The 18105-nt window shown below is 42.5% G+C and overlaps 1 protein-coding gene across 2 annotated transcripts in view; it reads right to left on the bottom strand.

Moving 5' to 3' along the window:
• The window catches only part of gpam (glycerol-3-phosphate acyltransferase, mitochondrial), a 79871-nt gene that overhangs the window by 18857 nt on the left and 42909 nt on the right, over positions 1-18105 (bottom strand). For both annotated transcript variants that reach the window (XM_008114752.3, XM_016995071.2), the window contains 3 exons: positions 6207-6292; positions 3114-3229; positions 528-598 (listed from right to left, as the gene is read on the bottom strand). In XM_008114752.3, coding sequence (XP_008112959.2) covers positions 528-598; positions 3114-3229; positions 6207-6292 — 273 coding nt within the window. The remainder of the gene's footprint in view (positions 1-527; positions 599-3113; positions 3230-6206; positions 6293-18105) is intronic.

Genomic DNA, 18105 nt, shown 5'->3' with positions numbered 1-18105 from the left:
CACACACACAATCCATATATTTTTTAAAAAAATCTTGATCTCAAAATGAGGATTATGCATGTCATATAAATAGTCTAAAAGTTTAATATGACTGGGCCAAAGGCACTCCTTTTTCTGTATATATATAAAAATAGTGTAATACAAAACGTTAACATTTGCATGGCAATGCATGTTCTAAAGTAATGTATATATATATTTATTTATTACGGTCGATGACCAGCAACTAAAGTAATGTACAATCTTTTCCTCAATGCATTTATATACATGTATGTTGTGGCATACACTCACTTCCAAAACAAGTTTTATTGTCAGTGCATAACCTTGAACAAATTTCTTAGGTTAGCCACAAAATTAGGCCACTTACTTCACTAGTCAGTTTGAATGTGAAGTTTGGGTATCCAATTCAAGAAATGATGAAGATACAATAAGATTACATAAGCACAGAACACCTTCTCAGCATCACTGGCAAACTGCAAGCTCTAATAAAAATGTATTACTTTGTGAATGCAAAAGCTGAGCGGCCTTACCTGCCTGTGTCGGTAGAGCAGCAAACACGCAACAATGTGTGTTGACATCACAGCACATGACTTGTTAGCAGCTAAAAGCAAACAAAATAAAATAAAAGCTAGGCTGGCGCCATGTCATGCAATTGAAATGCTTACAAGGCAACAGGAACAAAATGTTAGCGACTTGTAAACTAAGAATAGTTATATTTTAGGGTTTAGACTAAGAGGACCTAAGACTGTATTTACTTGAGTATAATACCATCGAATGTAATGTGTGCATTACAAAAAAATGATTTGCTGTTTAATGTATTGAAAGAATGGTGATGGCCACGGAAAGGCTGGTGGGAAGCCATAAATTCAATTTCAGCGATGCAATTTAGCCAATAAAAGTGAGCATTAGACTCGAGTAAATATGGTATTTCAACAGTATACTGCACTAGATTGAACAATAGACAGCAACATATGGATGGATGCGAGTTGATGTTTTTCATTATTTTGAAGTCCCTGCATGCCAGGGTGATGTACCTATGGCTTTGCAGATGTTTCAATCTAAGGTAAAAGTAAAGGTTTTCCCCTGATGTTAAGTCTAGTTGTGTCCGACTCTGGGGGTTAGTGCTCATCTCCATTTCTAAGCTGAAGAGCCGGTGTTGTCCGTAGACGCCTCCAAGGTCATGTGGCTGGCATGACTGCATGGAGCACTGTTACCTTCCCGCCAAAGCAGTACCCATTGATCTACTCACATTTGCATGTTTTCTAACTGCTAGGTTGGCAGAAGCAGGGGCTAACAGCAGGAGCTCACCCTGCTCCCCGGATTCAAACCACCGACCTTTTCGTCAGCAAGTTCAGCAGTTTAACCAACTTCTATGATCACTTACCATGCTGAATGAGAACAATTGGGCTTTCTTTCATGGCAGGGGTGAAACAAGATAGCCCTCCCAGATTTAGGATTCTGATTCCAAGCACTATTGTTTTCCTTCTATCCCATCAGCATGCTTAGAAAGCTCCTGTCTGCTTTCACCTGTCATCTAATGGCAGCGATTCTATCCTAGCTGGTCATTATAAAAACTATAATTTTAAAAATTTTGACCAAATTTGCTTTTTCTTACAACCTTCTTCAATCTCGTTTTCATTTTCTGTAGGTTTTTTATTGTTTTAATACAAAAACTGAAACTAACCAACTTTTTAAAACCTGCTATGGAGAGTATGGATTTTCTATGGGCGAGCAGATAACAACTAGAATTGAAACAGGGCTAACATTTAAGACACCAAAATATGTGTTGGCTAGTGTAATATTCTGTAAGCATGAATTACCCAGAAATAATGTGTGTATGTGTTTCTTTTGTCTGGTAACTTATGGAAACTCCCTTAATTTTATTGGGTTTTCTTAGGCATGAAACATGCAAAAGTTGTGCCAATTCCTTTCTCTGGAATATAGCCTAAAGCACCTGGTTTTCATTGATGGTCTCCCATCCAAGTACTAACCAGGGCTGACCTTCCTGAATTTCTAACAACTATTTATGATACTGCACTTGGAAAACACTAGACTCATTTACATCCTGCAATTGGGAAACACTAGACTCATGTAGGAAATCTCACAGCCACAAGAAGAGACAAACAATAATAATAATAAAAAGGAAAAAGGTTTGAATCATTGATGTTGCCATCCCAGGTGACAGTCGCATTGACGAAAAACAACAGGAAAAACTCAGCAGCTATCAGGACCTCAAGATTGAACTTCAAAGACTCTGGCAGAAACCAGTACAGGTGGTCCCGGTGGTGATCGGCACATTGGGTGCCGTGCCAAAAGATCTCAGCCGGCATTTGGAAACAATAGACATTGACAAAATCATGATCTGCCAACTGCAAAAGGCCACCCTACTGGGATCTGCACGCATCATCCGAAAATACATCACACAGTCCTAGACACTTGGGAAGTGCTCGACTTGTGATTTTGTGATACGAAATCAAGCATATCTATCTTGTTTGCTGTGTCATACAATATAGTAATAATAATATTAAATTGGATGACTATAGCAAAAGAGAACAACAGTGGTACCAATAGTGGTTGGTGAGCTTGGAGACATTCCAAGAAATCTCAAAAAGCACTGAAAAAGCTTTAATTTGGACAGAATATCAATCCACATGCTGCAGAAGGCAGCACTTCTCAGAACTGTGTAGTAGCCTAGCCCTTGAGATGAGCACGATATTCAGAGACGAATCCCAGACACTTGAACCTAATATGAATGTATGCTGTTGTTATGTACAAATAAATCTAGAATAGATATACTCCAACAACACAATGTATTAAAGCAAGAAATCCTGTTAATCTTATTCACAATATAGGTAAAGGTAAAGGTTTCCCCTGACGTTAAGTCCAGTCGTGTCCGACTCTGGGGATTGGTGCTCATCTCTATTTCTAAGCCGAAGAGCTGGATGGTCCTTGTGGTGCAAGTTACCACCGTGATAAAAAAGCAAAAGATTAAATGTACTCCCTGTGTGTGTGTGTTTCAGAAGAAAAAAAAAAGAGTATGGAAGAAAAAAGTTTTGCCACATATCATTGTATCAGAGAGTATGCTACAAAAGATCTATACTATAGTAGCTACTTACTGTACATTATGTGCTGTGCCAAATTAGATATCAAATGTCTTCTCAATGGTTCACAGGATGTATCCCGAGAATCAGGAAGTGCAACTTCTCTACTTTCTTGTACTACAAAATTAGGCCTGAAGAAAAATAAGTGTTTATGTTAACAATCTTATAATTATAAGAAAAATTATATCCCATTGCAGCAAACACCAGAAAAAAAACATCCCTTGAGTAGTGAGTGACTTCCCCTTATACTGGCAGTAGACAACAATTTCCAACATAGTTTCAGTGCTGAAGATTACCTTTTAAAGTTGCCTCAAGAAGAGGCAACATGAGAACCACATATATCTACTCTGGAATCTTGTAAAATGTATGTCATAACAACTATATCTTCTATATCTAATCTAATCTAATCTAAATCTATCTATCTAAATCTAAATCTAATCTAATCTAAATCTAATCTAAATCCATAATAAAAGCGAAAACCCGTATGTGTGTATGTGGTACGGATGTCAGCCTCTGGCCTCCACAAACAGGCTACATTTCCCAGTGATGAGAAGCTAGCAAGTCACTCTTTTCCACTGACATTACGGTTACAGCGAGCACCATGAACATGCAGCCCAACCCCTGCCAATGTCCTTCCCAAACACTACAGCCCACCACCCAAGGAATGCTTTCATTTGGGGACCATTTCATCCTAGATTTTGCATTTTCCTCCACCACAGGCAGGCATCCCAGGGTTCTCCATTGGTGTGAAATTTGCATGACCCCACCTACTGCCCTTCCCTTTCAAATCTGTCTGCAGAACAAACACAGCAGAACTGAGCAGGAACTAAACTTACTGGAGGAGTTTGGGGATTGACTCCACATAGTGGAAGTTGTAGTTCACCCTGCATCAAGTCACAGAACTGTGACTCCTACTGGGGAATTTAGAGGAGTTGTAGTTCACCTACACCCAGAACGCACTATGAACCCAAACAAGGATGGGTCTGGGCCAAACTTGCCATGCATATCTGATATGCCCAGATTTGAATACTGGTGGGTTTTGAGGGGAATTGGCCTGGACATTTGAGAGTAGTAGGTACTAGGATTTATAGTTCACCTCCAATGAATGGGCACTCCGAACCCCTCCGATGATGGACCAGGACCAAACTTGGCACACAGAGCCCCCATAACCAAAAGAACATATTGGACAAGTTTGGGGGAAAGGGAGCATCCAGAGAAACAGTGGCCCCTACCGACAATGGGCTGGGACCAAACTTTGCACAGAGAAGCCTCATGACCAACTAGGAGCCTCCGATGGCCTAGGGGATAAAAGCCTTGTGACTTGAAGGTTGGGTTGCTGACCTGAAGGCTGCCAGGTTAGAATCCCACCCGGGGAGAGCGTGGATGAGCTCCCTCTATCAGCTTCAGCTCCATGCAGTGACAAGGATGGTAAAACATCAAAAACATCCAGGCGTCCCCTGGGCAACGTCCTTGCAGACGGCCAATTCTCTCACTCCAGAAGCAACTCCGGTTGCTCCTGACACGAAAAAAATGACCAACTAAACATACTGCAGGGGTTTGTGGGAATGGGCCTTGATTTTGGGAGCCGTAGTTCACATGCATCCAAAGAGCACTGAACCCAGCCAACGACGGATCTGGACCAAACTTGGCATACAGACTCAACACAGCCTGCTGTGGATACTGACAGATGTTTCGGGACAATTGCCCCAGGAATCTGGGAGTTGTAGTTCTTCACCCCCATCCACAGAGCACTATAGCCAGGCGATGACCAGCCAACGACAGATTTGGACCACACCAATATGGCCAATTGTGCATACAGACCTGCTTTGGGGGTGATTCTCCTGGGTATATGGAAGCTGTAGTTCACCTTTATCCAGACAGCACTGAACCCAGCCAACGACAGATCTGGACCAAACTTAAGTGATATTTCCTAACATCCCAAAACAAACAGTGCCTTCTTCTAATAACCTGGGCACCGGAGGGTCCCCAAGCTAGTAATTCAATATTTTAGAAAAACAGAGTATCACTATTTGCTGTTCCTATTCTAAAACATCAACAATGCCCCTGAAGTTAGGCTCTGGACACTGAGATAACAATTTGCCTAGGGCATTATAAAGCCATTGCATTTTGGCTGAAGGAGTTATGGGGCTCCCATATCAGAAGCTATATCATTCCTCCAGAAGCGTTAAGTTTTCACTCAAAAGGCACACTTAGATTTTACAATAGACATAAGCAGGTGATCCAACACCTTTACAGAATGAAGTGTGGATCACAAGTACAACCAAATATTACTGATCCCCCCATGTGGCACTAACTCTTTCCCCTCTCTGTGAGATGACTTATTCACGAGTCACATCCAAATACATAATTCCAGCCCCCAAACTTCTTCTTATACATGAGGTTGACTTACAAACAAGTGTATATGGAATATGAGTTCGTACCAAACTGATTATGTCATATTTCTATTATTTCAGCAATACGAAGCAAAGCTTTTTCTCTTAATTGTGTAATACAGTATTTGCTACATATTGAGAAGATCATTATCAATCAAATGTTCTGTTTATAATAAGGTAACAATTTATGTATCACTGAAGATTAATGACCAATTCAGTTTCTCATTAAAAACATTTCACTAGAACATCTTGAGCTTAGTTAAATTGTACCACTTATAAAATATCTGCATCCTAGGATGGTTTTATAGTGCATCTGCCTATTGGGAACACATTTTGAAGCATAATTATTTATAATGCTTGTCTATATTCATTCATTTTTATTTATAAACTGCCTTTCTCCCAAGATAGGACTCAATTGTTTGTATATAGCCTTTTGTTTCAGTAATATTTTCACAGCAATACGAAGATGGCTTTGAAACTATAATATGTTCTTCTTGTTTTAAACCAGGTAAGTCCATTAAAACATACTATAAAATGCTCCGATAAAGAAAACATACTAAGCATACTGTCAAAGTGGTCTATAGACCTTATATGATCATATTTGCTACATTAAATGTGACCATTTTAGGTTCATTGTGATCTGTAACAAAGAGTTAAGATTTCGTATAAGAGTTAAGATATTCACATTCATTTTAGAAATTCAGTTTGGTCTTACTTCGAAGGTAGAATAGCTGGTAAGAGTGTTTGCTCCAAAGGAGGAGGGACAGGCATGGGTTTCTGGCTTTGGCCGTCTAAATATTCCTGTAAATATATAAAATATACAAAAATCACTAGCTGCCATTGAACAATGAACATGTAACAAAACTTACTGCACATTCTCTGAAGAACTACATATTTATTCGCAGTTAAAAAGTGAGAGGTCTTATACTACCATACAACACTCTTTGCTAACATACAAGTCAGTTTTGCCTAACTTTGAGTTTGCAGTTGCTATTTAATAATTTTGCCTAATAATTTGTAGTCCAAGCATCATCTGGGGACTGAGACTAAGAAAACCAGTATAGACCAGGCAGAGCAAGCCCTTATATCCAATTCCCTTCAGATGTTGTGGACATCTATTGTTGCTGTATGCCTTCAAGTCGTTTCCAACTTGGTGAACATATCACTGTGTTTTTACCATATATACTTGAGTATAAGCCGACCCAAATATAAGCCGAGGCACCTAATTTTACCATAAAAAAACTGGGAAAACATTGACTCCAGTATAAGCTGGGAGTGGTAAATTTCAGAAATAAAAACAGATACCAATAAAATTACATTAATTGAGGCATCAGTAGGTTAAATGTTTTCGAATATTTACATAAAGCTCAAATTTAAGATAAGACTGTCCAACTCTGATCAAATCATTATTCTCATCTTCTTCAATGTAAATGTGCTTATGTATCCTTTTAATAATAACATAGTAAAATAATACATGTAATAATAATAATAATAATTACAGGAAAATAATACATGTAGTTAGGAGCCCCGGTGGCGAAGTGCATTAAAGCACTGAGCTGCAGACCGAAAAGTCCCAGGTTCAAGCCCCAGGAGCGGCGTGAGCGGCCGCTGTTAGCTCCAGCTCCTGCCAACCTAGCAGTTCGAAAACATGCCAATGTGAGTAGATCAATAGGTACTGCTCTAGCGGGAAGGTAACGGTGCTCCATGCAGTCATGCCGGCCACATGACCTTGGAGGTGTCTACGGACAACACCAGCCAGAGTCAGACATGACTGGACTTAACGTCAGGGGAAACCTTTACCTTTACCTTTAATACATGTAGTAATAAATAGAGTAAAATAATAAATATAATAATAATAATAATAATAATAATAATAAGATCAGAGTGAAATAATAAATGTATTATTAATAATAATAAAAATAGAGTAAAATAAATGTAATAGTAGCAACAATAATAGAGAAAAATAATAAATGTAATAATACCAATAATAATAGAGAAAAATAATAAATGTACCATATATTCTCGAGTATAAGCTGACCCAAATATAAGCCAACCAGGACCCCCACCCGAGTATAAGCCGAGAGGGGCTTTTTCAGTCTTAAAAAAAGCTGAAAAACTAGGCTTATACTCGAGTATATACAGCAAATCACTCAAAATCATCCAACAATTTCCATGGCCAAGCTGGGAATCAAACGCTGATCTCTAGAGTCGAAGCTTACTGCTCAAACCACTACACCAGGGGTCCCCAAACTTTTTAAACAGGGGGCCAGTTCACAATCCTTCGGACCATTGGAGGGCCGGACTATAGTTGACCACCGAGCAATAATAATAATAATAATAACAATAACAACAACAACAACAACAATAATAATAATAATAACAACAGCAATAATAATAAAAAAGAGGGTTGGAAGAGACCCTTTGGGCCATTGAGTCCAATCCCCTTCTGCCTTTGTGCACCGAAAGCACAAGCAAAGCACCCCTGACAGATGGCCACCCAGCCTCAATGCTAATAATAATAATAATAATAATAATAATAATAATAATAATAATAAAAAGAGGGTTGGAAGAGACCCTTTGGGCCATTGAGTCCAAACCCCTTCTGCCTTTGTGCACTGAAAGCACAAGCAAAGCACCCCTGACAGATGGCCACCCAGCCTCAATGCTAATAATAATTGTGAAGACTTGATGTGATGACAGGGATGGAATCTTTTTGGATCCCACCTCTGCCACCAAATTGCGAAGGATTCAACTTCTACCTCTATGTATCCTACTTTTCAATGTTGTCGCTGCCACCACCTTTGAAAGATGCTTTGCTCAAATAATAAGCAACATTTGAAGAAACAGTAACTTGTTTATTTATAGCACAAAGCTTGATGGTTGCAAGAATGTTATATCTTAAGTTGAACGATGTTACTTCTGTACAGTAAGTGTTGCAAGACTTCTCAATAGTTTCACTGAGCTTAGTATGGTATCAGCTTTATATTACTTGTTTCTTTCAGTTAGGAATACTGTCCTTCTTGAACTTAGTTGATCTGTACCCGATCAAACTTGGACTGGGGAGTTTAACTGGTCAACCCTAGTCTTCCCAGACTTAGGGATGCAGCCTCAGCTCTTTAGTTATCCCTACTAAAGGCTCAGCAACTTTAATTTTAGCCCTTCTCCGCTAAAACTCTCTAGCTGCTCAACTTCCTCCCACAATCTCTTTTTTTCGATCACACTCCTTTCTCACTGAACAGAACCAACTGCTCTGCTCAACCGACAAACTCCAACTGCCCAATTCCAACTGCTAAATTTTGAATTCTAAGGCTTCCACCAGCAAGGTGAAGCCACGCCCCTTTTCCTGGCCATGCCTTAGAGGCTCTCAGCTTCTGTATAAAAATAGCTGAAATATATAACCTTAAACAGTCAACCTAAACATAGCAATCATGAATAAAACACAATGATCATGACATCTTTACAATAATAAATAATAGTAATAATAATAATAATAATAATAATAATAATAATAACAGCAATAATAATAAAAAGAGAGTTGGAAGAGACCCTTTGGGCCATTGAGTCCAATCCCCTTCTGCCTTTGTGCACCGAAAGCACAAGCAAAGCACCCCTGACAGATGGCCACCCAGCCTCAATGCTAATAAGAATAATAATAATAACAGTAATAATAATAGCAATAATAATAAAAAAGAGGGTTGGAAGAGACCCCTTGGGCCATTTTGTCCAACCCCTTCTGCTTCTGCAGACCAAAAGCACAAGCAAAGCACCCCTGACAAATGGCCACCTAGCCATAATAATAATAATAATAATAATAATAATAATAATAATAATAATAATAATGGTTGTAAGAGAAGAAGAGGCCCCTTGGGTCATTTAGTCCAACCTCCTTCTGCCCTTGTGCCGTGGAGGCCGGATAAATGGCTTCGGTGGGCCGCATCCAGCCCCCGGGCCTTAGTTTGGGGACCCCTGCACTACACCATGCTGGAAATAGCAGACATCTACTTCCAGGTTTAATTGACTGTCACTGGTGCTGGGGTTTATAACCCTAAAGATCTGGCAGATTCCAAGTTGTAGAAGACTAGAATGGAGGGTTCAGCAATGTAAAAGGTAAAGGTAAAGGTTTTCCCCTGACATTGTCTAATCGTGTCCAACTGGGGGTTGGTGCTCATCTCCATTCCTAAGCCAAAGAGCCAGAGTTGTCCGTAGACACCTCCAAGGTCATGTGGCCGGCATGACTGCATGGAGCGCTATTACCTTCCCGTCGGAGCGGTACCTATTGATCTACTCACACTTGCATTTTTATGAACTGCTAGGTTGGCAGAAGCTGGGGATAACATCGGGAGCTCACCCTGTTCCCCAGATTCAAACCGCCAACCATTTGGTCAGCAAGCTCAGCAGCTTAGCGTTTAACCTGCTGCACTATCGGGGTTTAAAAAAGAATTCTTATTCTAAGTAGTGTAGTATCCTGCAGATAGCTTGGACTACAACTTCTCTAATCCCTGTTTATTTACTGCCTGGGGTTTATGTGACCTTTATCTATTTGCCAACCTTGGCTCTAAGTGTTACGGCTTAAATATTTAGCTTCATTTTTGGTGAGTTTCCCACCAGTTTTTAGTGTTTCTTCTTTCCCATATCACGTGTTCTTAGCACCATCCTGCCTGATAAGAAATCCAAAACTTGGACACTTTTTTGTCACACCCTAATTGGCCTTAATAAAAAATACTTCCCAGCCGTAGATTACTATTTTTCTAACACAACATCTAACAAGATTCCAACATTATTGCAGAATTGTTTTCTACTGTATTTTGTGCTTCATTCTAAAGAACTCTTTTTCTTCAAAAGAATATAACCTTATTTTTGACAGTCCTCCACAATTTTATTTAATCTGGGCATTTCTACAAAGATTAGGTATTTCAAATATTAACTTGAAAAGAGTTAAACAATGTCTAGCCTAGGCTTCTAATTTCCTGTGCCATGCAAGAAAAAGTAATGAGTGATGTTATGATTGAGCCTCATGGCTCTGTTACTGACAGACGTGGGCGTAAGACTCCTCGAGAGTCAGATACTCTCGAGGAGCGAGAGAGAAAAAGACTGCGAGACATATTTGCAGCACCTTCTGACGAGGAGTCTTTCGAAGGTTTTACGGAGAGAATGGAGGAGGGGCTGGTTAGCTCAGAGGAGGATGAGATGGATTGGACTCGGGTAAGGGAGGAAGTGGGTGCCACTGGCCATGATGGGACAGAAGATGAATGGGGACCTTCAGGATTAGACCCATGGTTTAGCTGGAGGGATGGGACGGGATCCACAGCTGGAGATGCTGTTGGGCGTAGTCAGAGGTGTTCCAGCTCTGACGAGGAAAGTGATGAGGAAACGCCCGGGTTAAGGAGGACAGCTGACAGTGATGAAGATTTGTAACTGGCATAAAATGGGGCTTGGGAGCAATTGCAAATTGCGTTGGGCAAGGTAATCTGGGCAAACGCTTGGGATCCGTGTGTGTGTGGGACGCTTCCCTGAAGACTTGTGTGCTTTCCTGTGCTGTGACGTAAGTTGATTGGAATCCAGGGTCAGACGGCGGGAGGGATTGTGTGGGCATTTGTTTGTGCAAACCTGTGCTTACTCTTATTAGCTTGACCCTCCGTCGTCTTCTTGACGGACGCCATCTCCTGCTTTGAGAACTCGGACTGAACTGACCACGGCTTGTCTTCCCCCCTTCTTGGACTTGGAAAAACTACAAACGTCTGCTTCTGGCTTTGATCTACGGAACGGAACTGGTCTACTCAACTGCTACAATCCTTGGCTGTTTTACTCGTGTTGGAGATCCTGTCTGCTGTGTGTGTGGGGGAGCGACGCAAGTTACTCTAAGCACAGTGTTGGCAGCAGAGAGGAATCTGCTGCCAATTAGTTGCATTCTTTGTACCTTTTGTTCCTTGGCTTTCGTTTCGTTTATACCCAGGCTGACGCAAGCAGTTTGTTTTTACCCGGATTAAACTCCGGTTTAATCCGGTTTATCTTTTGAACATTTACTTTTGCCCCTTTTTGCTCCTAAAGGCAAAAACTGCCTGGCCCTTGTGTTTTACGGGCATTTTTGAGTTCTGTAATCTAATAAACTCTGTTACTTTGAATCTTGTGGCGTTCTGTCCTTGACAGATTGCCCAACGCCCATAAAAAGTTTATTGCAGCAATAAACCCGTCAGGAAGACGATGGATGAGTTAAGGGCCAAAGTAGACCAATTGCAAACGGCTTTTACCGTTAGCCAAACAGCTCAGGCTGTGAAAGGACATGTTTTGACTCCTGAACGCTTTGACGGAACCAGGTGCAAGTTGCCAACCTTTTTGGCACAAGTGGAGCTTTATTTTTCTCAGCTCAGTGCTCATGCTTTTCCTACAGACACTAGCAAGGTGGCCTTTATTTTGAGTTTGTTGACCGGTCCCGCAGGACAATGGGCCACTAATTTAATTTTGGGAAATGACCCAGTCAAGGACAATTTGAATAATTTCAAAAAGTTGTTAACTGATACTTTTGGGGATCCTCTCCGCACGGAGAACGCTGGGTGGGCTCTGTATCGGTTGAAACAGGGAAAGGGGACTGTTTTGGATTACTTAAATAAGTTTAACCTGTATCGCCACCAGCTGGATTGGGGGGAAAATGCATTCATGCTTTTATTTACTGCCGGGTTAAGTGATATGCTCCAGGATGAATTAGCACGCTTGGAGCCGGCTGAAAGTTGGGACGCCTTAGTAGCTAAGGTGCTGCGTTTAGACGCAAGGTTCGAGGCTCGTAAACACTCAAAAGCAATGTGTGCGCCACCCATGCATGTAACCAGGGCACCTGTGGTGATGGGGGAAGAGCCCATGGAGCTTGGGGTCTTTAAAAAGCTGTTTACAGAGGAAAAGAGCCGTAGGAGGCAGCTGGGCTTGTGTTTGTACTGTGGGAATGCTGGGCATTTTGCCAAAAATTGTAATGTGAAACCTTCCCAGCTTTCGGGAAAAGGCCAGCCCTAGTGCGACGTGAGTCCAACGCACTAGGGCTCCTCAAGCAGTCAACTGAGGGGAGGAAGCATGTTTTCGTACCCATTACATTATCTGTTGGGGGAAGGGAACTTGTTTCTACTTTGGCACTGCTGGACTCAGGGGCTACGGTCTCCTATGTAGATATTGAGTTTGCTAAGAAGCATGGCATTCCTAGAGTGCGCAAGGCATGCGACGTGTGGGTGGAAGGAGCAGATGGGAGACTGCTGGAGACTGGGGTGGTTAACCATGAAACCTCAGCAGTAACGTGGGAGGTGCAGGGAGTAACGGGAACGTTTGTGTGGGATATTACGAGCTTGCCTAGATATGATGTGATCCTGGGGATGGATTGGCTAGCTGTAGTAAACCCACAAGTAGATTGGGCAACACGTAAAGTGATCTTAAAGAGGCAGGATTGTTGCACTCTAAATGTTACTCATTCTGATATGGAGGGAGTGCCTGCTGAGTATGGGGAGTTCTCTGATGTATTTTGTAAAAGAGAAGCGGACAAATTACCACCGCACAGGCCATATGATTGCGCCATCAAGTTGGCAGAAGGTGCGAAACTGCCAGCAGGGAGGCTGTATGCCTTGACTGTACCGGAAAGGCAAGCTTTGCGGGAGTTTCTAGATGAAAATTTAGCCAAGGGGTTTATTCGCCCATCTAGTTCTCCAACTGCGGCACCAGTATTCTTTGTAGCCAAAAAGACTGGGGAACTTAGGCTGGTCTGTGACTATCGGATCCTAAACAAATACACCATTCGGGATAGGTACCCGCTCCCTTTAATCTCGGAACTGTTATCAAGGGTGCAAGGGGCTAAGGTCTTTACCAAGCTTGACCTGCGGGGGGCCTATAACTTAATCCGTATACGGGAAGGGGATGAATGGAAGACGGCATTTAACACGTGTTTCGGATGCCACGAGTTCCGAGTCATGCCTTTTGGGCTTTGTAATGCTCCTGCGGTATTCCAGAGGTTCATGAACGATGTGTTCAGGGACCTAATTGACCAATTTTTAGTGATTTATTTGGATGATATCTTGATTTTTTCTAAGGACGAGAAAGAACATCGTCAACATGTCAAGCAGGTTCTGCACCGACTGCGGGCTAATGGGCTTTTCGCCAAAGCTTCCAAGTGCGTCTTTCATGTGCCTGAAGTGGAGTTCCTAGGTCATGTAGTGTCAGGTAGGGAACTTAAAATGGACCCACATAAGGTTGACGCCGTCAACTCATGGCAGGAGCTGAAGACTAAGAAGGATGTACAAAGGTTCTTGGGTTTCGCTAATTACTACCGGGAGTTTATTCCGAATTTTGCAAAGCTCACGGTACCTTTGACGCAGCTTCTGCGCAAGAAACAGCCATTTGTGTGGGGGCGGGAAGCTCACGAGGCGTTTCTACAACTAAAGTCTAGCTTTCAATCAGACAACATACTAACCCATCCTGATGTTGACAGACCGTTCGTGGTAGAAGCGGACGCTTCTAGCTACGCGTTGGGGGCTGTATTGTCTCAGAAGGATTCCTCAGGGACCTTGCGTCCCTGTGGATTTTACTCGCGGCAACTAACACCCTTCGAGCAGAACTATACCATATGGGAGAAGGAGTTGTTGGCGATTAAGGTGGCGTTTGAGGTGTGGCGGCACTGGCTTGAAGGGGCACGGCACCAGATCGTGGTCAGATCTGATCACAAGAACTTAGAGCACTTGCAAACAGCAAAGAAGTTAAACCAGCGTCAAATCCGCTGGGCTTTGTTTTTCTCCAGGTTTAACTTCAAGGTGCAGTTCGTGGAGGGGAAGGCAAACTTGCGGGCCGATGCTTTATCCCGCAAGCCGGAATTTAAGACCAATGAGCAGGTAGTATGTCAGACCATCTTGCCTACTGCCTCTCTGTGTGTTGTAGATAATGAGCTTGGGTTACATGACCAGATCCTTGAGGCTCAGAAGGATGATGTGTGGACTCAGGAGCAACTGATGCTGCTCTCTGCAGGTAACCGTACCATACTGCCGCATCTCCAGGATCAAGACGGGGTATTGGTGCGTAGGGGGCAGGTTTACGTACCAGTAGGGACCCTCAGGTTGGAGGTGATTAGAGCCCACCATGACGAACCCATGGCTGGGCACTTTGGCAGGTTCAAGACCGTACAGCTTATCACCAGGAGCTACTGGTGGCCAAAGATGCGGCAAGACATTCTGCGCTTTTGTGACAGCTGCGCCGTTTGTCAGCAGAGTAAGACGCCTGTTGGGCGCCCTAGAGGGTTGTTATCGTCTTTACCTGTTCCGGAGAGGCCATGGCAAATCATTTCCATGGATTTTATTTCAGATTTGCCTAAGTCTGGGGGTTATACTTGTATTTGGGTGGTGGTGGATTTATTTAGTAAACTGGCTCATTTTATTCCTTGTTCAACCATTCCGGCGGCCCCTACGTTGGCCTTACTATTTACAAAGCACATCTATCGTTTGCACGGAGCACCCGAGGTGATTATTTCAGATAGGGCTCCGCAATTTGTGTCACGCTTTTGGAAACACTTCCATGAGTGTTTGGGGACTAAGTTAAACGTGTCTTCAGCTTTCCATCCGCAAACGGATGGACAGTCAGAACGGGTTAATGGGCTCTTAAAGCAGTATCTGCGTTGTTTTTGTTTAGATCAACCCACGGCTTGGGTAAAGTGGTTACCGGTGGCGGAATTTGCTTACAACAATGCGGTGCACACGTCTAGTCAGCATACGCCATTTGAGCTAACTTATGGTTTTCACCCACGGGGAGGTGTGGCGCCGTCGACCAATGTGGTCTCTTCGGACCCTGTGTACCGCTCTTCGGAAATGGCTGCATTGCATGATGTTGCCCGTCGCTTACTGTTGGAAGCTAAGGCAACGCAGAAGACTCAGGCTGACCGCCACAGGCAGGCAGGGGAGGAGTTGGAAGAAGGGGATTTGGTGTGGTTATCTTCCAAACATATTAAACAGGCTGGGGGAAAGTTTGCGCCTCGGTATTTGGGTCCCTTTCCTATCGTTAAAAAGATTTCTTCTGTTGCGTTTCGTTTGCGTTTACCGTCTAGTTTAAAGGTCCATCCAGTCTTTCATCGTTCACTGTTGAAACTTGATACCTCTAGTCGTCGTGGTGCTATAGCGGAGGGTATCACTGCCACTTCTCCGCCATCGGGGGAGGAGGCCTTTGTGAGAGGGGATAGTGTTATGATTGAGCCTCATGGCTCTGTTACTGACAGACGTGGGCGTAAGACTCCTCGAGAGTCAGATACTCTCGAGGAGCGAGAGAGAAAAAGACTGCGAGACATATTTGCAGCACCTTCTGACGAGGAGTCTTTCGAAGGTTTTACGGAGAGAATGGAGGAGGGGCTGGTTAGCTCAGAGGAGGATGAGATGGATTGGACTCGGGTAAGGGAGGAAGTGGGTGCCACTGGCCATGATGGGACAGAAGATGAATGGGGACCTTCAGGATTAGACCCATGGTTTAGCTGGAGGGATGGGACGGGATCCACAGCTGGAGATGCTGTTGGGCGTAGTCAGAGGTGTTCCAGCTCTGACGAGGAAAGTGATGAGGAAACGCCCGGGTTAAGGAGGACAGCTGACAGTGATGAAGATTTGTAACTGGCATAAAATGGGGCTTGGGAGCAATTGCAAATTGCGTTGGGCAAGGTAATCTGGGCAAACGCTTGGGATCCGTGTGTGTGTGGGACGCTTCCCTGAAGACTTGTGTGCTTTCCTGTGCTGTGACGTAAGTTGATTGGAATCCAGGGTCAGACGGCGGGAGGGATTGTGTGGGCATTTGTTTGTGCAAACCTGTGCTTACTCTTATTAGCTTGACCCTCCGTCGTCTTCTTGACGGACGCCATCTCCTGCTTTGAGAACTCGGACTGAACTGACCACGGCTTGTCTTCCCCCCTTCTTGGACTTGGAAAAACTACAAACGTCTGCTTCTGGCTTTGATCTACGGAACGGAACTGGTCTACTCAACTGCTACAATCCTTGGCTGTTTTACTCGTGTTGGAGATCCTGTCTGCTGTGTGTGTGGGGGAGCGACGCAAGTTACTCTAAGCACAGTGTTGGCAGCAGAGAGGAATCTGCTGCCAATTAGTTGCATTCTTTGTACCTTTTGTTCCTTGGCTTTCGTTTCGTTTATACCCAGGCTGACGCAAGCAGTTTGTTTTTACCCGGATTAAACTCCGGTTTAATCCGGTTTATCTTTTGAACATTTACTTTTGCCCCTTTTTGCTCCTAAAGGCAAAAACTGCCTGGCCCTTGTGTTTTACGGGCATTTTTGAGTTCTGTAATCTAATAAACTCTGTTACTTTGAATCTTGTGGCGTTCTGTCCTTGACAAGTGATTCCGGACAGTGAACTTTGTTACTATTGTCTTTTAGAGATCCTGGGAGTCAGGAAAAAGCTTTGCTGTTACCTTTGCCATTAACCAGTTCAAGCTGAGCAAGAGAGACGTTCTCACCTCTACTCTTGGTAACAAGTAGCATTGTAATTAAATTAAAGCAGTAACCTGCCCCGTTATAGGGTGACATTTTTTGCATGACAGATTAGTTGGTGAAACGATAGGCGTGCAAGCCTGAGAAGGAAAAAGGAGATCTGGAGCAGAGGTAAAATGTCCAAGATCAGGTTAAATAAGTCTATATTTCAGTCGGTATAACAGTTACCTTCATTATCCAGAATGGCAATGAACTACCAAACACTGGCTAAGTGGAACTGAATATGAAATAATTTTGTATAGGACAAATGTTAAGTCTTATTCATTGAGAACTATACAGAATAAATAGTTTTAAAATAATAGTAGCTGGAGGGGTAATATTCTGAAACATTTAAAAATGGCCATCATGTACCAGTTCTATTTGCTTTACTGTTTATTTTGCTTAGAGAAAACGATAGTCACTAGGTACTATTTTTATAGGCTATCTACCCTTTGTGTTTCAGTAAAATTGACTTATTTACTGATTTGCAAAGACAAAACATTCTAGCACTCTACTCCTGTGAAGAAGCATATATGGTATTAATTGCAAATCTCCTTTTTCAATTTTCAAAGGGCGATTATATTCTGCCAGCTTATTAAATTATGTATACAAAACTTCTTATCGCTTTCCAGTAGCACAGCTAGAATGAAACCATGTTGATTAGAAATGTCCCAAAGTAGTAAGTTATGCCTAGAGAATAAGATCATCATCAGTTCCTTTTTTGTTACCCACATGTGCTTAGAATACAAACTGGATAGCAAAAGTGATGCTAGCCAGTTAAAACTTCCTACTCAATTATCGCATTATTCTTCTTCAACAAGGTTTTTCTGGCAACCACTACCAATCACTTGGGAGTGACTAATTCAACAAAATTCAACAAAATTAGCTAGTAGACTAAAACAACCACAGCTTATCTGTATATGTTGTGACAATTTTGTTTTTCTTGAACACTACTTCAACATGTCCTAGTACCTCTCTCACAAAAGATAATCTAGTGTCTTTCCTCCAAAAAAGGTAGAAAACTATTTGAGATTTGGACCCAAATAGACAAAGGACTAAAATAGATGTGCAGATTGACATACAGCAATCTCCAGTTGACTATTCAGTGCTATGGTCCAACAACTAAACAAATATGCACAGGT

This window comes from Anolis carolinensis, chromosome 3, assembly GCF_035594765.1.
Source record: "Anolis carolinensis isolate JA03-04 chromosome 3, rAnoCar3.1.pri, whole genome shotgun sequence".
NCBI classification, from domain to species: Eukaryota; Metazoa; Chordata; class Lepidosauria; order Squamata; family Dactyloidae; genus Anolis; species Anolis carolinensis.
This window is presented reverse-complemented; position numbering and strand designations above follow the sequence as displayed.